The following is an 18,952-nucleotide window of genomic DNA, read 5'->3' as shown; positions in this document are numbered from 1 at the left end:
AAAAAAAAATTAACACTCAACATAACAAAATAGTACAATATCCCAAAATTAAATCAAAGAATATCTCTGTCGTACTATGAAATTATTTATCACTATTATAAGGAGGTTACAATCATTTTTAACTATTTGATGTCAAATTGGATAATTTTAGACATATCATTTTTTTATTTTATTTTAACTTTGAGTTTAGTCAATGATATATACAATCACCCCTATATAAATTTTGACGTATAAGGGGGATTATGTCTCATTTGTACTAAATATAAATAGTATCTTTGTATACTTTTCTCATGCAATAACACTCTGAATTGAACAATGTTCTTAAAGGGTGACCGTGTATTTTGTATGGACGTGGTTAGCATGCAAGCCAAGCTCGCACATGTACTCTTAAAAATCTATTTTGGAGATGGATTTTTTGACTTAATTTTTAAAGACATATAATGTCTAACATGGAGATTATGAGTATAAATAAATAAATAAATTTTAAAAATTAAAAATAATAATTCTTTTAAAAAAACATTTGAACTGTTAGTTTCTATTATTTTTAAACGAAACGCCTGCTTGCCTTCATTTTTAAGATGGATGCTTTATACTTTTTGAACCGCACAGCGGTCCAAGCTGGCATGAAATAATTTTCCTTTTTGTATATATGAGAAACAAAAATCATGGCAGGCATTTTGGTCATTAGGGAAAAGTTCAACCATGGGCTAATTCCTTGAAAGATGAGGGGTTGCATGGTCAAATGAGTGGAAAATAAAATAGAAGTAGTAATGAGAGAGAAAGAAGAGAGAGAAAGAGGGCGTTGTTTGGAAATGATTGACCCAGTCCCTTCACATTACAAGCATAAATACAAACGAAACAATTGCAAGTGATAGTTAACTGGCATTTGCAAATAAAAAAAGGAAAACGTTTATATAAGTTTGTAATCTTAAAATGCAGAATTAAAGATGCATATAAATTCTATTAAGAAATATTGTTTTAATATTGAAAGGCTCTCTAATTGGTTATCTTGACATTGAGATGTATTAATATAAAAAAATAATAGTATTTTGTGTCTCAAAAATAATATATCTTGCAACATATTATCTAGATCATCAATTTTTAAGATTCTCGTATGTTTATGGATCTATTTGATTTTAACTATTTTTATAATTTAAAATCTTATAATTAGATATAAAAATAGAATTTTAAATATTATTAAAAAAATTTACACCAAAATTATATATTATGATAAAATTTGGAGGTGCCTCTTAATCCGATCGGGTAAGGTTGCAACCTTATAAAAACCGCACCGTTAAAAGAAAGACCAAATATGGAAGACCCTCTGTTTTTCTCTCTATCATAACTCTCTCTCTCTCTACATCTCTCTTTCTCTCTCTACATTTGGTCTTGTTTTAATCTCAATCATCTGGCGTTTTCTTAGGGGTTGCATTTTCTACGCGGACCCGAAACGCTTGCTCCCAGTTTCTCTCTCTTCCCCTCTCTTTCTCTCTCTAGATTTTCCATGTCTGTTTGACGAAGCCTCCCCGCCCTTTCTCAATCTTCCAGCCAATGGAATTCTCTCACCCCTCCCCCACAACATTGCCGGTACGTTCTCTCTCTGTGTTTCTCTTTTTCCTGCTTCCTTTTGAGCTGGTTTTTTTGGTAAATTTCTGGTTTTTATTGGTGGTTGATGCGTTTTAAGGGGGAAGTTAGGGTTTTGGATCTGGTTGGGTTGCTATCATTTTTGGTATCTAATGGAATTCTTTATGGGAGTGGATCGGATGATGGCTTGGGTTTTATTTTCGGGCGTGTTTGGATCGCAGTGGATCACAGTTGGTTTTCTTGTGAATATTTCATGATGACTGGTACTTGTTATTGATGAATTTCGAGGAATTGTTGCGAACTTGGTTTGTGGTGGTTTGAGTCATGGAAATTCTAGGTTTCGTGGTGAGCGTTGTTGATGAGAACAGAGTGGTGGTCATTACCTTTAATTTTCCAGTTTTTATCTGTTTTTGAAATATTTTTTCCTGGGTAGGTTTTATTTTAGAAATTAAAGGAGGAATGTGTGTTTAATTCTCTGGTTTTTATTTCGTAGTAGGCGCAAGATTGAATTTTTATTGTTCTTTAGTATTTCTGTACTTTCTCAACATCAGTTTTTTCTTATACAGAGTAAAAAATGAATAAAAACTTTTAAGTGAGAATTTACTGAAATTCAGAAGGTGGGCTTTTCAGCATTTGGGCCCACCCTTGACGAGAGGTAGTACTCTCCTTAGATGAATAATTACTTGGGACATTTGAAATAGCATAGCTGAGATGGTCTCCTCATCCTTTTGATGACTATGCAATGTATAATTTCCCTTGCTACATGCATCCATTCTATTTATATAAGGAGTGATTTTTTTTTAAATAATGATTTTAAAAAATTCTTTTTCACATGGTGCCCTTGTATCATTTCTGGAACTGTAGATATATAACTTTTTGCATTGCAGAAATTTTGTTTCTCTCATTGTTCTGAGACTCATATCTCTATTGAAACTAGAGCTTTAACCATTTATGGGGCTCACCCATGTCAAATCTATCAGTTGCAGAAGATTTCCTTTTTATTAAAACTTGCTTTGGTCTTCAGATGGGGAAGCTGAAGAGTTTTAGGTGGCTTTTGTTGGCTAAAGGCAGTCTTGAATAAAATACAAAATAAAGATAGCTATGTGCACAAAGAATGAGCATATGGTGCCCCTGGCAGTGCTGCTCAAGCGCGAGTTGACTAATGAAAAGATCGAGAGGCCGGATATTCTACATGGTCAGGCTAGCCAGAGTAAGAAAGGGGAGGATTTTACCCTGTTGAAAACCGAATGCCAACGGATATTGGGGGATGGGATTACCACATTCTCTGTTTTTGCGGTAATGTGATCTTTGTGGCTCAGAGAAAATGGTTCTGATTACAGTATCATGGAATAATAATATTAATATTTGCGCATTTTCCTGTAGTATGAGCAAAATTGTTGTGGACACTTCAACTACGTCACATACTAATGTCTAATAACTTGAGTACATGACTATGAAACAAGAAAATTGGTGTGGGATTCCGACCATTCTCCCAAGTGACATGGGCTAGGCAAAGAAACATGCATTATAGTGTTTCTGGTTGTGCCTCTGTATAATCTTTATGTTTCCTAGGTGACATTTGGTCCCATTGGAAGAAAATGCATATCTATTTGTTTATCAACATACGTTATAATGTTTAATGGTGTCTCCCTTTTTTTAATGTCTTGGCCTTTGGAGAATACCATTACCTTAATATTCTTGGTTTTATGTTCATTTGTTCTGTAACATTACAAGTGTTTGGTTGTTATTTGTTAAAGATGTAGTGGCACGAAATTGTTATTAAATGACATTTTCTTTTCTTTTCCTGGAATGAGGTTGGCCATCGGTGGTTGGGGGGGGGGATGGGGTGCCTCAATATAACATCCCATTCCCACTGTTGACATATTTAAAAAAAAGAATACAGTTTCTCTTTTAAATGTACTAATTGTATGTTAATGATGAGGGTGATTTGTATGGGATCATAGGTTTCACTTTCCCAGTATGTGCCATTCTTTTCTTTTTGTGAAGAACGATGGCAACGATCAATCTCAGGGCCAATAACACTTTCTTTGATTGATCTGTTTGTGGAATGAAGGTGATTGTCAAACTGCAACACGCATGCATTGAAGTGGGTTGATTCCCCTAAGTGAGTTATTTCTTGTTTTAAGTACTATGGACATAGTGTGTTACGATGGTATTGTGATTCTTACCACCACGTTTGATTATAAGAAAACCTTAAGTTAAATAGGCCGCTGTGGCCATACACTTATTGCTTGCTGTACCGTCCTGTTTAGATGTGCATGATTTGGCACACATGCATTATATGTGGATTGGTACATGAGACTTGTTATTGATATTGGCTTGTAATCGTCCTGGATTTTTGAGAATGTGAATTTCTTTGATGTATATTGGTTACTTGGGCATGTATCTATTGTGAAAGGCTACCTCACAAGAAGTTGATCTCGATTTTGTCACCTGGTTGTCATTCCACTTCTTGAAAGGCTACCAACATCCACTTATTGTGAAAGGCCACCTGACAAATGAGTTTTGTATTTTTATATTTTTTGAAAAATTTCTCATCTTTTATCTGCTTTTTTGTTGTTTATCATGTTTTATTTTTTTCCTGCTCTTTTCAGATTTTGTAGGACTTTTTCTTAATTTTTGGCTTTTTTGGTCGTTAGGCTACCTGGCCAGGGGCCAAGTTTGATGACCAAGCCAAGCAGTCAAACATTGGATGCTGCCATGCCGTCATCTTCTGTAATCAAATATGTCTCTTCATAATATCCAATATATTTCAAGTTTCTTGTTAGTCTAATCTCTTGCTCCTCTTTGGTTCCTTTCTCTCTCTTAGACCTGAATAGAGAACCCGAATTGTGGGTCGCCTACAGTCTCAAACATACATATGTATGTACTACTCAGGTGCTATGATTTTACTCACCAGGCCTTTCGGGGACCTTTCTATCTTTTTACTTCTTCTTGGAGGATACTTGTACCTGAGCACCCATTTTGTGGGTTGTCCTAGTCCTCGTGACTTTTGTAACTACCCTCTTTTCGTCATTCTCTTTGTCCCTCGTCTTTTCCTATGACTTTGTACTCTCTCTCTCTCTCTCTCTCTCTCTCTCTCTCTCTCTCTCTCTCTCCCTCCCTCCCTCCCTCCCTCCCTCTATGATTCCTTTCTTTCTCTTTCTCTTCCTCAATGTTCGAAAATTCAGCCGCCCGATCGCCTAGGCGAAAAATTTTAAAAAACGCCTAGGCGTAGTCTAGGTGGGGTGATTCCTTTCTTTCTCTTTCTCTTCCTCAATGTTCGAAAATTCGGCCACCTAACCGCCTAGGCGAAAAAATTTTAAAAATGCCTAAGCGCAGTCTGGGTGGGGGCATTATGTGTTTTGCTTCTGGGTACCCGCCTAGGTGGTCAAGGCGCAGCCTAAGCGCTATTGTCTGGGCGCCGCCCCGTGACAACTTGCAGGTGGGCGGAAAAAAAACCCTCGGTGAACGTAAAAAATGTAATGTTTTCCCGTAAAAAGGGGCTAAAAGGGTTTTAGGGGGTATTCTAAACCCCCAATTGAAAATCCGTGGCCTTTAGGATGAGAAAACCCCCTCAAAAACCACTCTTTTGTGATTTATCAAAAGATCGATAATTTTTTTATTTTTTTGATTTCTTCCCAAAATGAAGGCAATAGTTCGTGGGTGGATTTGGAGCTTCTAGTCGTTGATTTTGGGAACTTTTGGCGACCCAATAGACGAGGTTTGCACCGACATCTATTTGATTTGATATTTTTAAAGTATTATCATATTTGAAAGGGGGTTTTAATTTTATTTTGCTACAACATATTATGTTATGAATCATATGTTTTTTCTTTTACTTTTTTTTTTTACGATATATTTACGTGTTTGTATTTAAAAGATTGATTTTTTTTGGTGATTTATTGATTTTTTTCTCACTTGAACGATGAAATTGAGCATATATCGTATTCTTTTATGCATAATTGATTCCTTTTTTGTAAAATGTGTCTTATTTTGATTTTCTATTTTTTTTTGTTTTAGTTTATTTGATAAATAATTGATTATGTGATATCTTAATGGGTTAAGTCTTACGTGAAAGTGAAACTAAAGTTTTAAAATGTCTTATATATTCAGTTCTTCATTTAAGAGCTCCCTTGTTTTGTATGTTTGGGGTGGGGGGTGGGGGGTGGGGGGGTGGGGTGTTTGATTTTGGTGAGGCACCCTGTCCTTGGGCGCCCGCCTAGGCTCTCGAATCTGTTTTTTTGAACATTGCTCTTCTGCCTAGGCTCCCGAATCCGTTTTTTTGAACATTGCTCTTCCTCTTAACCAAAGTAGAGCCCCCTTCTTGTGAGTTGCCTACATCATCCCACATAGATATGTAAATATAATACTCTAGTGCTAGGGTTTTGCACACCGGGCCTTTGGAGGTCTTGTCGGCTTTTTGGCTTCTTCTTTGAGGAGACATGTACCTAAGCACCTGCCTTATGGGATGCCTGAAACCTCACTCCTCGTGAGATTTTGCAACGACATATACTATAAGTAATAAAACTACATATTAAATAATAAACACAATTATCCTTTCTCAAAAAAGGGAAAAAAAAGAAAGGAAAAAAATCCAATCTCGAAGGTTGAAGTTTGGTGCCATATCTAGATTGTGAGTGCCCTCTCTTTGGCGAATTTAGTATGAAATCATTCGGAATGCTGACTTATTCTACCGATTTGTCTCGAAGATTGCCGATCTCTTCTCGAATGTCGTGAGATTTTGCAACGACATACTATAAGTAATAAAACTACATATTATAAATAATAAACACAGTTATCCTTTCTCAAAAAGGGGAAAACAAAAGAAAGAAAAAAGTCCAATCTTGAAGGTTAAAGTTTGGTGCCATATCTAGATTGCAAGTGCCCTCTCTTCGGTGAACTTAGTATGAAATCATTCGGAATGCTGACTTATTTTGCCGATTCGTTCTTGAAGATTGCCAATCTCTTCTCGAACGTCACTAATTTGTGCTCAAACTCTTCTCTCAAACTTTCCATGCTTGGTTGGTTTAAATTCTCATTGATTTTTTGCATTATATCCTGGATTGCAGTAGAGGACTTGCGCTACATTGTGATCTAGGGATCTTTTGAAGCGCTCATACCACTTAATGCTGGAAAGAGGGATACAGAACATAAAACAAACTAGAAAAATAAGAAAGGACTCAAGAGATTACCCCGTCCTCCCCCTTTCCTTCTCTCTCTAATAGGTCGGCCCTGGCTTTGGCTGCATTTTGGAGCAATTTATTTACTCTTTTTTTTGACAGTTTATTTTAAGCGTCTATTTTTACAAGGTTACTTTAGGCAAGAGAGGTTAGCTGATGAAAATGGCAATTGTCGCTGTCAATTATTGTTTCAAAAGTGATTGAGCATCTTCTTTCTCGTCTCTCTTAATTTATGAGCTTTGGATGGCATTTAAACAAATCAATTCTTTGGATTAGAAGTATGTAACTTTTCTGATGTGCACATTTATTTATCCTCCTCATGTTAATAAGTGACCAAAGATCACTTTAACGAATTTCAGAAAGGGATCTCTTTGCTTTAGTGCTATACTTCTACTGTGAAGGTGGACTAGATTACTATTCAGGTTAAGATTATTTTCTCCCTTTGACCATGCCTGCTCCAACCCTTTTCTTCACTTAATGCACTGCAGCTCCCCCTTAATTACTCCCCCCCTCATTATTCCCAATGACCAAGCCGGCTCCAACCCCTTCCTCCACTAAATCCACAGCAGAAGCACTTCACATTCTCCCTCTCTCATCCTTTCTCTTTTCATCCTCCACCCATCAGCACACAACTCCAAGAAATGGTTATAGACAATCTAGGGAGGGGCATTACTCTATGGATAGTTGGTGTCTCCTGGACGTGGTCACCGATTACAATGGCACCTTCTCATACAACCTCCTTTGGGAATCTCACTTTCATACCAATCCTCGATTCGTCCATATTAACCTCTCTGTTGCATCTATGGTTCTCCATGTTCACTACTGCAGGGTACACTGTACTCTATGCTGCTGGGTGCTCTCATCAGCTCTTTCACCAGAAAACAGAGCCACGTGTTTCTCTACCAACATGCAGCGGCCCGATGCTCTCACGAGTTCTTTAATCAGTTTACTGAGGTTCCAACCTCACTATCGTCAGTTCGATGAGGTCATCCTCTCATCCCGACCAGCTACCAATATTGGAGGCCCTTGTCTCTCGCCTCAATGCCCTTTGTTTCACGATAGGAGTTCTCTTTTTTTATGCATATGTAGGGCTGCCCATTTTTTCTTCTTTAGGTTTTTCTCTTTTTTCTTATTCTCTTCTTCTCTCTCCTTATCTCAAGCTCTTGTTGTCTGAGCACCCAATCTGTGGGATTGCCTTCTTTAGGTTTAGTAAGAAATGTAATTGTAACTATTTTATTGCAGTTAACCTTTTTCTCAAAAAACAAATGGACATTCTCCTGTATTCCAAGAGGATATTTAATTTTTTATATGATAGGTGTGTATTCATAAATATTTTTTTTTTTTTGATAAACTGTTGCAATTAATCTCTTGTTTGCCGCAGTTGCCTGATTCTGATGACAATGCTTTGCATCTTAATTTAAAACTTTTTATGGTCCCATTTTAATTCAGTGCTCCTCACGGTATTGTCATTATTGTGGTCCACTAAGACTGTTGCAGCATTTCTATGACCTGTTATGCATTGTTATGCAGAATTTATTGGATTCCTAGCTTACTTTGATCGTGTTACTTTCAGCTTTTTGATGGCCACAATGGGTCTGCTGCTGCCATATATACAAAAGAAAATCTCCTAAACAATGTGCTAAGTGCTGTTCCTTCAGACCTTAGCAGAGATGAGTGGCTAGCAGCTCTGCCACGGGCTTTGGTTGCAGGGTTTGTGAAAACAGACAAAGATTTTCAAGAGAAAGGTACGTACAGGCACAGAGGACACACCAATGATGATATTTTGTGCTTGTATGATGTTTATGATAATTTTGAAATATCATGCTTAATGATTTGATTTAGTTGGATTACTCATAATGTTTAATGGCAATAACTCATTCTTATGTGCATTTCTTTGACTTCTTTCTCATGATTATAGCAATTCTGATTGCTTTATACAGCATATCCACGTTATATAACTTAGCACCCGTTGACTTAAAATTTCAAATCTATTTCACAAGAAAATTCAGTGGAACGCAAAACTACTTGGGTTTTATATGATGCAATATGCTGAAAGAATGGTGGTTCGTTCCTGGATTGCGCAGATGGTCTCAATCACACATCTCCTATTTCAGTTTTGCCTGTGAGAGATAGGGAGTGCTGGCTTGGTTTCAACATATGATTTTTTTTTAAAAGATTGGGTTGCACATTTGTTGGGAGGAACATTCATATCTCTTGCTTCAATGAAATTCAACTAGGCAAGGGTTGTACATGGAAACACCTGTATTGTGCTGTGTTATTTCTATATGGGGTTAGTATTCTGCATTAGGGCTTTAAATGCACTATACTTTGGATTCTGGGGTTGCAGCAGTTATTCCTTTCGATGGACTGATTTGCTGGATGGTGTATCATGAATGCTTATTTAAATCGAGTGTGGCATTTAATGGTGCCCCAGGGCATATACATTTGCTTATTCCTTTTAGTATTGAATGTGTTGCTACTCTGTATTCCTTGATAGTTCCTTTGTGATATTTCTCTTTCTATGTCTTCGCTGCAGTTGATGCCAAAAATCTCCCTTAAATTATATATGTTATTTATTAATCTTGATAGATTATGTATGCTATTAGTCTACCACTTCTTTTTTAATAGATTCTATATGTGATTTATGCATCAACTACCTATTTCTTTCAGCACAATCTTCGGGGACAACTGTTACTTTTGTGATAATTGATGGGTGGGTAGTAACTGTCGCATCAGTAGGTGATTCTCGGTGCTTCCTTGAATCAGCTGAAGGTTCAATATATTCTTTATCTGCAGATCATAGACTGGAGGCTAATGCAGAGGAGTAAGTTTTGATTTGCTTTCATGTTATTTCATGCTTGGATCAGTTTTAAATTTGGTGTCTGAGGATTTTATGATTCATATTTGTAGGAGGGAACGAATAACAGCTAGTGGAGGTGAGGTTGGTAGAATGAACATTGTTGGTGGCGCAGAGGTATGTTTCTGATGTTCATGTATTCTATGATCTATATGATGGACTTAGAAAGTTTTTGTCTTGTTCTTCTGTGAGATGATCTCATAACTAGGAGAAAAATGACAGTTCTCTTAGCACTTTTGGGAAAGACGATATACGTACACATGTATATATCGTATAGACAATTTAAGGCAGTGAGAGAGAAAATAGTGTTGGTTGTCACCAATGTTTACAAAATCGGTGACCCAATCCACAATCGGGCGATCCGGATCAGGAATCAGCTGAACTGTTATGGATTAGGCTGAAATACAGGATCTGGCGATTTTACTATGCAGAATCGACATGATGATGTCAGCATTCAGCGATTCTGCATAGTAAATTGTGAGGATGACATCATGAATCGCATATGACATCATAGAACCAGTTTACAGCATCATATATTTTTTTAATTACTTTTGAAACACTTTTTTTTAATACACAATTTTTTTTTATTTTTTTAATACACATTTTTTTGGTGTGTGCACCAAAACGTCTAGTCAATGGCGGGCGCCACAAGCAACACACAACCCAATGCACACCAAGTGGGCTTCACATTTGACCTGAACAACCACATCTTTGGACTTTATAGAATGCCACACTTATTAAAACCAGCGATGTGGGACTTTATTAAACCAGACGTTGTGGGACTTTATTAAATCAGTGCTTCACGTTTTTTTAAACCACATCTTTGGATTTTATTAAAACCACATCTTTGGATGCTCATTAAACACGCTCGTTAAACTTGATTTTGAAGATCGTTACTTGCTATGGTATGGATGCTCATTAAACACGCTCTTAAATTGGCTTCCCGCTCAAAATTTAATTAGGCCCTTTATTGGGGGTTTTATTTTTGTTTTTAATTATATAATGTGGAAGCATTTTCTAATAATTTTTAAATTTTTTATAACATTATAATTAATAATTATACATAGATTACAAAATCTTGTATTTTATTTATTTGATTTATTGACATTATAATTTATGTAATGTATTATTTTTTCTTATAGTTGTAAATAATATTTTTTAAATTAGATGATAATATAGGACATTTTAAATTTGTTCTTATTTATAGAGTAAAGTAATTATAAAATATACAAACATCCAGACATAAAACTGTATCTGTATTCACCTATTTTTACAAAGTAATGAAAGTACATAATGTATCACTCCTAATTACATTTAGAAACTAAAGGAACACTATTTTTAAAGATTTATAGTGATTTTTTGAAAAAAGTTTGGGTCAAAAATTGCGGATTCAGCCTATTCTTCGATCTGATCCACCGATTCTCCGATCCAACACGGGTATGGGTGTGACCGATTTGAGTCACCAATCCGATTTTTAAAACCTTGGTTGTCTCAATGCTTTTCCTTAGTCATATGACATTGACTAAGTCTCATTGAATCTCATTGTGCTTCTGCCTACCAAAATTATCACCGTCGACCACATTCATGATGCACGCTAAAACTCCATAAATTCAGACAAGGTGATGAAGTTTGTTGTTCTTCTTTTGTTGTAGACACTTTTATAACATGAATTATTGGAGAAGATAGTCCTTTCTTATGCTATGATAAGCTATGCAGTTCTAACCTTATGGAGTTAGCTTGGTTTCTTGAACTACTCTTTTATATAAATCTAAGACTTTACAGATCCTCTTCTGATAAATTAAGGGGAAAAAGTAAAAATAAAAAAAACATTTTTTCTTTTTCTTTTTTTATGAACTTAAATTGGTGGAATTTTTGAGATGAGGAAGATTATAAAAACCTCTTTTTCACTTCTTTGCCAAAGGGTTTCAAGTAATATTCCTGGGTCACTAAGGTGATGGATCCATTGGAAACCTAATCTGGATAAGGTAGGATAACTAAAATCGCTTATCTATGGCTGATATAGTTTGGAATATTCACAAAAATGATCAGGATCAGGAAGGATAACTAAAAATAGCCTTTCTATGACTGATATAGCTTGGAATAGCTGGTGTTGTAAAAAAATGTTCTCTTCTTTGTAGATAAAGGAGGATGCTGGAGCTAAGATTTCTAAAACTAAAGTCATTGATGTTATTCATAGTCGCGGTAGCGATTGGTGGTTAAGTTTGTCGCTTGGGATTGGTGCTTAATTGTCTTCGCATTTGACAGGGTTTTTCTTTTGCTGCTTGCTTTCCTAGCAATTTTTCTCATTGATATATTGTATCTCCAACACCTATTCATAAACTTAATTAACGAGATGATATTATCAAATGCGAGGAGCCAATTGACTTTTCCATTCTGTCACAAAACTTTGCAGTGACCTTTTGATGTTCATCTCTTGACTTTGTGTATGGTTTTGCAGATTGGCCCTTTGAGATGTTGGCCAGGGGGCTTGTGTCTGTCAAGATCTATTGGTGATATGGACATTGGGGAGTTTATTGTTCCTGTACCTTACGTGAAGCAAGTGAAGGTTTGTCTATTTAACTGTCAAGATTGCAAATGCCAATGAACTGGGTATTACCCATCCATATCGTTCTTGTTGTTCGGAAAGTTAACAATTTCTTCCTGTTTATCCATTGCATATTAAGTTGCTAGGCATTGTATTATATACATAGTTTTCTGTTGCGGTGTTTCGTCACGCCTTTCCATGATTGTTTTTACCAGATCTCCAGCTTTTGATATGCAATTGAACTAAGACCTCTCTCTCTCTCTCTCTCTCTCTCTCTCGCGTCCCTCCCTCCATACCTACCTCTCTATCCATCTATATATACTTACCTACCTCTCTATCCACCTGTCTATCTATCTATATATAAGGAGCAGGCAGTCCTCCCACAAGGAGAGATGATGCAACATGGAAATTCTTTTCCCAATAAATTGAAGAATGTGCTTTATATGAAGAAAACACTGGGAAGGTGTGGAAATGTAATTTTTCTACTACTGTCCTGGAATGCTGTTTAGAACATGGTTCCTACATGGCAAGTCTCTTAGTGCTTAGATGGGTCACACCTTAAATACATTTTTGCTGCCCATTTTAATATTTCAAGGTTTCTGAAACTTTCAAGAAAGTGAATATTTTTGTAAATTTATTTTTACATATCTAAAATAACCGCCTTTAATAGAGCAAAATGCAAAACCAAGATTCATGTAGGCGACCCCAATTAATTGGGAAAAAAGCTAAAATGATGATGATATCTAAAATAACCAAATTATCTTTGTATTTTATAATTTGAACCCAGGTGTTGAATTATTGCGGTACTTGTTAAATAGCTCCACAGTCCACACATGGGCACGGCATTCACAATATTGTGAAAAAGATAGTTGGGAATATATGTATGTGGTACGTATTTATTGTCAGTAGAAAGGAGCCAGTAATGGTGGGAGTGGAGGTGAATATGTGTAACAAGGTTTGCATTTATTTGAAATTTCAACGTTCAGCTTCAAAGCGTGGGGAGTATATCTACTATTTAAACTTTGGTATGATCAATTAGAATTCACTTGGAAGACCCGTCATTGCCTTTAGATGGATCATGAGGCATGACTCCAACTCCTAAAAAGATCCCATTCTTGGGATCTCTGTCGCTAGTGAAAATTTTATGATAGGAGTATCTTGTAAGTAGTAGGTAACAATACCCCTCTCTCCCTCCTTCCCTCCCTCCTTCCCTCCCACCTCTCTCTCTCTCTCTCTCTCTCTCTCTCTCTTTTTGACTTAAATTTTATTTTCGTGGGTGGGGGTGGGGGTCGGCTTGAGGATTGAGTATGTATACTAGCTGGGAGAATGGGTTGCAAATAAAGGCAGACTAGTTAGAGGCATAAACATAAAAAGGAAATGCCAGAATTACCCATTAAGAAAAGTGATAACTGTGAAATAGGGCATGATAAAAGAGTTCCCTCCATACAAGGTGCCATCCAAGGTGGCATTTGATCGATGATGCCAAACCTGGTACCGAGATTGGCCATTAGAGTTTAACATGGGCATTTCCATTTAATTTGCTTGCTCAATAACATGGTAGAACAAAATGTCGATGCTGTCTCAATAGGATTTCCACTCTTTGTTAATCTCATTTCTCACGTGAATTATGAACCTTTTAATGATGGTAGGTATTCTACAACAGTGTTTGGGACTTGCTCAAGACCGCTCAGACTCAAGCGAGTCACTTAGACTTTCCCTATTGGCGAGTCCAACTAGCCCCGAGTTGTGTGTACAACTTGGGCCATATAAATAGAAAATAAAAATCTAAAAAAATTGTAAAAAAATTATAAATGTTGTAAAAAAAATTATATGATTTTGATATTTTGGAAAAGCATGGTGAGTGTTTTGTGCCATAATCCGTATTTTTATAGTTTCGATTTTTTTTATTTTTTAAGTGTCCCAAATTGTAAATCAATTTTTTTAATTACATTTTTCTCTAATTTTTAAAGCTTATTTTAAATTTTAATTTTGTTTTTTTTAATTATTATTCTTTCTATCTTTTTATTTTTTCAGATTTTTCGCTCTTTTTTTAAGGGCCTTTTGGCCTTGTGCAGGACTTGGATGAGTCACTTGGACTCACCCGAGTAACTCGGCTTGGCCAAGGGACAGAACCATGTTATACAAGTTTGTGTAGTTGAACAGAATCTGTTCTATAGGTTGTACATCCGTTTCCATTGGCACAATGGAGACGTGGACAACAATCTAGAAGATGATACAATGCCATGTGGCCAGAGAGTGAATACTGGCTCTGGGCCCCATGGGACTCCATTCAGTCCTAGATGATCGCTCCCATCAACCAATGGCTGATGAGATGGCCATGTGTCAGTCTGACAGATCAAAATCTTTACTTACCCAAAAAAAAAGAACAGTAATAATTCAAAATTTTGACTGATCATAAAAGAGTTTTAGGTCATCAAGACCCATTTGGCAGCGTATAGTATCCAAGATTTGAGTATTGAACATGTACATTAATTGGATGACTTGCAGAGATTTTGGTATTGAACATGTACATTAATTGAATGACTTGCGGAAGTGGCTATTTAAGACAATTTTCTCACTGTTGGCCCTCTAGTTTGGAATTTGTTGGAGTTTTCATCAAGGGGGAAAGCTTTTGGATGGTACAGTGAACAGATTCCTTTAGATCACTAAAAGAAAACAACAAAGAAAAAAAACAGATTCTTTTAGATCTCAATCAAGAAGACAGCCGTAGGTTCATAAAGAGTGATTTGTCCCACTTAATATTACAGAATTAACTTGGGCAGTTCCTGCAATGAAGGCAAGGAATGGTGTCATGGAAATAGGGTTTTGGAGGAGTTGGATAAAATTCATAGTTGGTGCAAGAAGGCTACATGCAAGAGAAACAGAAAAAAGGAGGTCAGCAAAAAATAGGATTTTTCTTTTTTGATGAAAGACTCTTACTTTATTTGTCTTCTTTCTTATAATGATTTCATCGAGGGAAGCCCTTGACTTAAGCCTAACTAATTTGATCTTCTGATGTTCATATTTAGAATGAGAGAGTTTGGATACCATGTCAATATATATAAATTTGAGCAAAGAAAATGATGAGTGTTCAAACGGAAGGTCTTAGTCATGGTATAAAATGCAGCAGCTGATACAAATTCAGAGACATTGTTAGTACTGAGTGATACTCACAAATCTAATAACAAATAAAAAACCTGAAAAACCCTTCATGGTTTTAAATGCACACTTTGTGACTGCTATGTTTGAGCCGATGTTTGATTCTAGACTATGACAGCTTCTCTCTCTCTCTCTCTATGTTCAATGTATCACATTATACACTTAATGGGAAATAGGATTCTCAACATGATTTAAGTCAATTTTTTGCTTTCAATAAATTACATTCATGCATTTCAATTTGTCTAATTTCTACAGATGTCTAATGCTGGAGGCCGGCTTGTTATCGCAAGTGATGGTGTTTGGGATGCTTTGAGTCCTGAGAGAGTTTTGAGTTGTTGTCGTGGTTTGCCAGCTGAAATTGCAGCCAAGCAAATTGTCGATGTACTAATCTGCCAAATGCTATTTTTCAGAATGCAGTTTTATTGTGACTGACTGGTTGTCCATTTAGTAATCCTTTCCATTTTAATTGCAGGAAGCTTTAAAGGGAAAGGGACTTCGAGATGATACTACTTGTATTGTTACTGATTTATTACCACCTGAGAAGATACACCCTATGCCTCCTCCAAAGAAGCTGGGGAAAGGGAAGTTCAAAGGTATGTTCAGAAGAAAGTCCAGTGAATCATCATCTCATTCAGATAAAGAATATTGTGAGGTAGATTTGGTGGAGGAGATATATGAGGAAGGGTCTGCAATGCTAGCTGAAAGGTTTGTCCTATGACCAAGTGTATTTTTTGTTGTTGGCATTGCATAAAATTTTAGCCATGGTTGATTGTGTATTGTGTAATGTAATACTGAATTTCTTTTTCATTCTAAAAATCCGACTTCATCTGAGGTAGGGGTGCTCAAGGTTGCCATTATGGCCTGATTAGCCCCAAGGTTTCTGGCTTAGATATCTTCAAAGAAAGATGCCATCGCTAACTACAACATTCTTCCGTACTGTTGAAATGAACAATTCTTTGTCCATACCAGCCTAGACTCTAGATTCCAAAGTTCTGTTCTATCCATACCATTCAAGAAACAAAGTGAAACCACAGTTCCCAGCCATCCAAGGCACCTACTTTCTCCACATCAATTAGAGAGAGAGGGAGAGGGAGAGAGAGGTCTGGTTGCGGTAATCCTTCCGAGAGAGAGATGTCTCGAGAGAGAGAGATCTGGTTGCGGTTGTCCTTCCGAGATGTCTGGGGGGAGAGAGAGAGGTCTGGTCGTGGTCGTCCTTCCGCGAGAGAGAGAGAGAGAGAGAGAGAGAGAGAGAGAGAGAGAGATGTCTGTTCACCATCGTCCTTCCGAGAGAGAGAGAGAGAGGTCTGGTCACGGTCGTCCCTCCCCATGGCCTAGGTTCTATTTTATGTAGTTAATTATAACAAAAAGCTTTTTTTGCTGGCTGCCCGATCGCCACTTCTACTTGCTCATTGTGGATGAGGTGAATGGTGGGTGGTTTCTGTTTTATCTTCTGTAAGTAAAACATGAAAACTAATAAAATAAACCTTCAAATTTACAGAGACGCATTTGGATGGTCATGCTTTTGCTCCTCTTTGATCTTTGATTATTGTAAATTTATTTGAAATGCAGATTAGATTCACAGTATCCCCTTCGCAGCATGTTCAAGTTGTTTGCTTGTGCGGTTTGCCAAGTTGTGATCAAACAGGGAGAAGGTATCTCTCTACATGCTGGATCCTCACGCCATGGAAGAACTCGACCTTGGGATGGTCCCTTTCTTTGCAAAAGCTGCCAGATGAAGAAGGATGCCATGGAAGGCAAGAGACCATCTGCAGGTAGTACCCATGCCATCCTATTACAGTACATCTCAATAGTGGTTACTGTACTTTTATCGAGAACAATAACTGGATCTCTTGCAATACACACGAATAAGTACATTTAGCTGGAAAGTTATACAATATTCTAATGAACTTTGGAGAACCATAGTCCATTTGGGTTGTCACTGAGATATGGTGATGGAAATGGTGGGACCCACTCACAATTGGGCTCATGTCTTGTCCTGGCAGGTCCCATTCACTCCATCTGTCCATTTCAGTGATGATCTCCTACAAATGACGATTTTCCATAAACCATTGGTGTACAGTATGCTCTTTCAATATGCAAATGTGTTATTGTGCATGGAAACCTTGCGCTGCGAATATTGTGATCATAAGATGCTACACTTAACGCTTGCTGTGTAACACTTCCAGATGGTGCATCTAGACATAGGTCGGGAAGTGATGATGCCTTGCCTTCGGCAGCCTCATAGTGATATTTGTCGGTCTATCAATGGTTTTGAAGCTGATATTCCAGGCTTTCCATGCTCTGTTGTTTCTACTTCTTCTGTAGAGAGACTAATGTCTATTTAAGCCTCAGTGCAAACCATTGCAGGACTGTTGTCTTAAGCCTTTTGATCAGCTCGAGCATCTCCGGCACCTGTATCATCAACAGTTACAACAACACAGGAATGCATCTCCTCTCTGTAACCAGCAGCTTTTGATCTGGAATTAGAGCTTGAAGCCGCATGAGTTCGTGAGGAAGGAATGTATCAAGGTTTTATTTTTTCTTCTTCTCAAGATTTTGTGGAAGTGTACATGAGCTGGTTGAGTGTCCGAAAATTCCTTCCTCTCATCAAGGTACCCGACGTGTACCAGTGTACTTCATATTATTTATATGAGCAGGTTTTGATGTATTCTGATAGGGACTGAACTTTGGCCGGGAATTTTTTATTGTTTATTTTTTTCGTGAAACACGGTGAATTCACAATCTAGGAGAAAAGTTTGGCTGCAGGTGTACTGATTTGTATTTTGGAATGAAATATTCGACAGAATCAAACCTATTTTTCGCAATCTGAAGCCACTGGAATCGGAAAGGAAATAGACGATTCAATCATAAGCCCATTTGCTCCTAAATGCACAATTCCACGTCTCTTAGGTATTTGTATTTTGGGAAAGGTTTCTATATTTCCCCTACAGTATAGAAGATCTACGCTTCTCCTACCATCCAGCCGTCCAATTTTGATCAAGAGAGCTACTCACTGTTTGATTTTAGATCCGATGTCTCAAAATATTTTTTTTTTAGTTTTTTTATACAAATTCTATGAATATGAAATTTGGTACTTGTCATCTTCTCATTGTGGGGCACCTATAAAAGATATTAAAAATAATTTTTTGATAAAATATAATGACCAAAATACTCTTGAAACTATCAAGGTATTTTAGTCATTTTATTTATTAAAAATATATTTTTTTGTATATTTTTTCGTTAGTGTGAGTTTAATAGAGGATTGAACGTCCAAAATTTGGTGTCAAAATAGCTTATAGAAAAAATAATTAAAAATAAAAGAGTGTAGAGACGTGACATTGTGATTGAGGCAATTTTAGGCCTCCATTCAGAATGGACGGTTGGATAAGGGGAAGTGTATAAGTTTTATGATGTAGGGGAAGCATAAAAAATGAGGGGAACATGGAGTATCAATCGCTGCCCCTGCTGTCATTTGATTGGGTTCCAGGGTTCAACTTCAAATGAATGCAAGTTACCTTCCCTAAACGAAACACAGTCGGGATTGTCTGCAAAGTGACTGGTTATCTTTTATACATAGAGGTACAATCATTCCCACTAATTAAATGTCAAATTGGATGGCTGTAT

At 36.8% G+C, this 18,952-nt stretch overlaps 1 protein-coding gene and 1 pseudogene across 5 annotated transcripts; both read left to right on the top strand.

The window, feature by feature from the left end:
* Positions 1-1,421: 1,421 nt before the first annotated feature.
* LOC18425093 (Protein phosphatase 2C family protein) lies at positions 1,422-18,153 on the top strand. 5 transcript variants are annotated; one of them, XM_006829664.4, is made up of 10 exons: positions 1,422-1,587; positions 2,609-2,880; positions 8,341-8,512; positions 9,438-9,591; positions 9,678-9,741; positions 12,083-12,190; positions 15,584-15,709; positions 15,801-16,033; positions 16,898-17,100; positions 17,515-18,153. In XM_006829664.4, exons 2-10 carry the CDS (start codon positions 2,686-2,688, stop codon positions 17,571-17,573), a joined length of 1,314 nt encoding a protein of 437 aa, XP_006829727.2. In that variant the 5' UTR covers positions 1,422-1,587; positions 2,609-2,685; the 3' UTR covers positions 17,574-18,153. The 5 variants fall into 5 exon arrangements, with proteins under 5 accessions (XP_006829727.2, XP_011629229.1, XP_020517529.1 ...); XM_011630927.3 differs by having other exon boundaries at positions 17,332-18,153; XM_020661870.2 differs by having other exon boundaries at positions 1,531-1,847.
* Positions 14,311-14,527, top strand: LOC148782448 (small nucleolar RNA U3; annotated as a pseudogene).
* Positions 18,154-18,952: the final 799 nt, after the last annotated feature.

This window comes from Amborella trichopoda, chromosome 4 (genome assembly GCF_054954075.1).
Source record: "Amborella trichopoda isolate Santa Cruz 75 chromosome 4, AtrichopodaSantaCruz75HAP2 v2.0, whole genome shotgun sequence".
In the NCBI taxonomy this organism is placed as follows: Eukaryota; Viridiplantae; Streptophyta; class Magnoliopsida; order Amborellales; family Amborellaceae; genus Amborella; species Amborella trichopoda.
This window is presented reverse-complemented; position numbering and strand designations above follow the sequence as displayed.

What these genes read in the sequence shown, in the direction of transcription:
- LOC18425093 (XM_006829664.4), top strand. Translation starts at nt 2,686, where the DNA reads ATGTGCACAAAGAATGAGCATATGGTGCCCCTGGCAGTGCTGCTCAAG. An exon ending in CTGGAGGCTAATGCAGAGGA is followed by an intron (nt 9,592 to 9,677) that starts GTAAGTTTTGAT and finishes TCATATTTGTAG; the next exon opens with GAGGGAACGAATAACAGCTA. An exon ending in TCTGCAATGCTAGCTGAAAG is followed by an intron (nt 16,034 to 16,897) that starts GTTTGTCCTATG and finishes TTTGAAATGCAG; the next exon opens with ATTAGATTCACAGTATCCCC.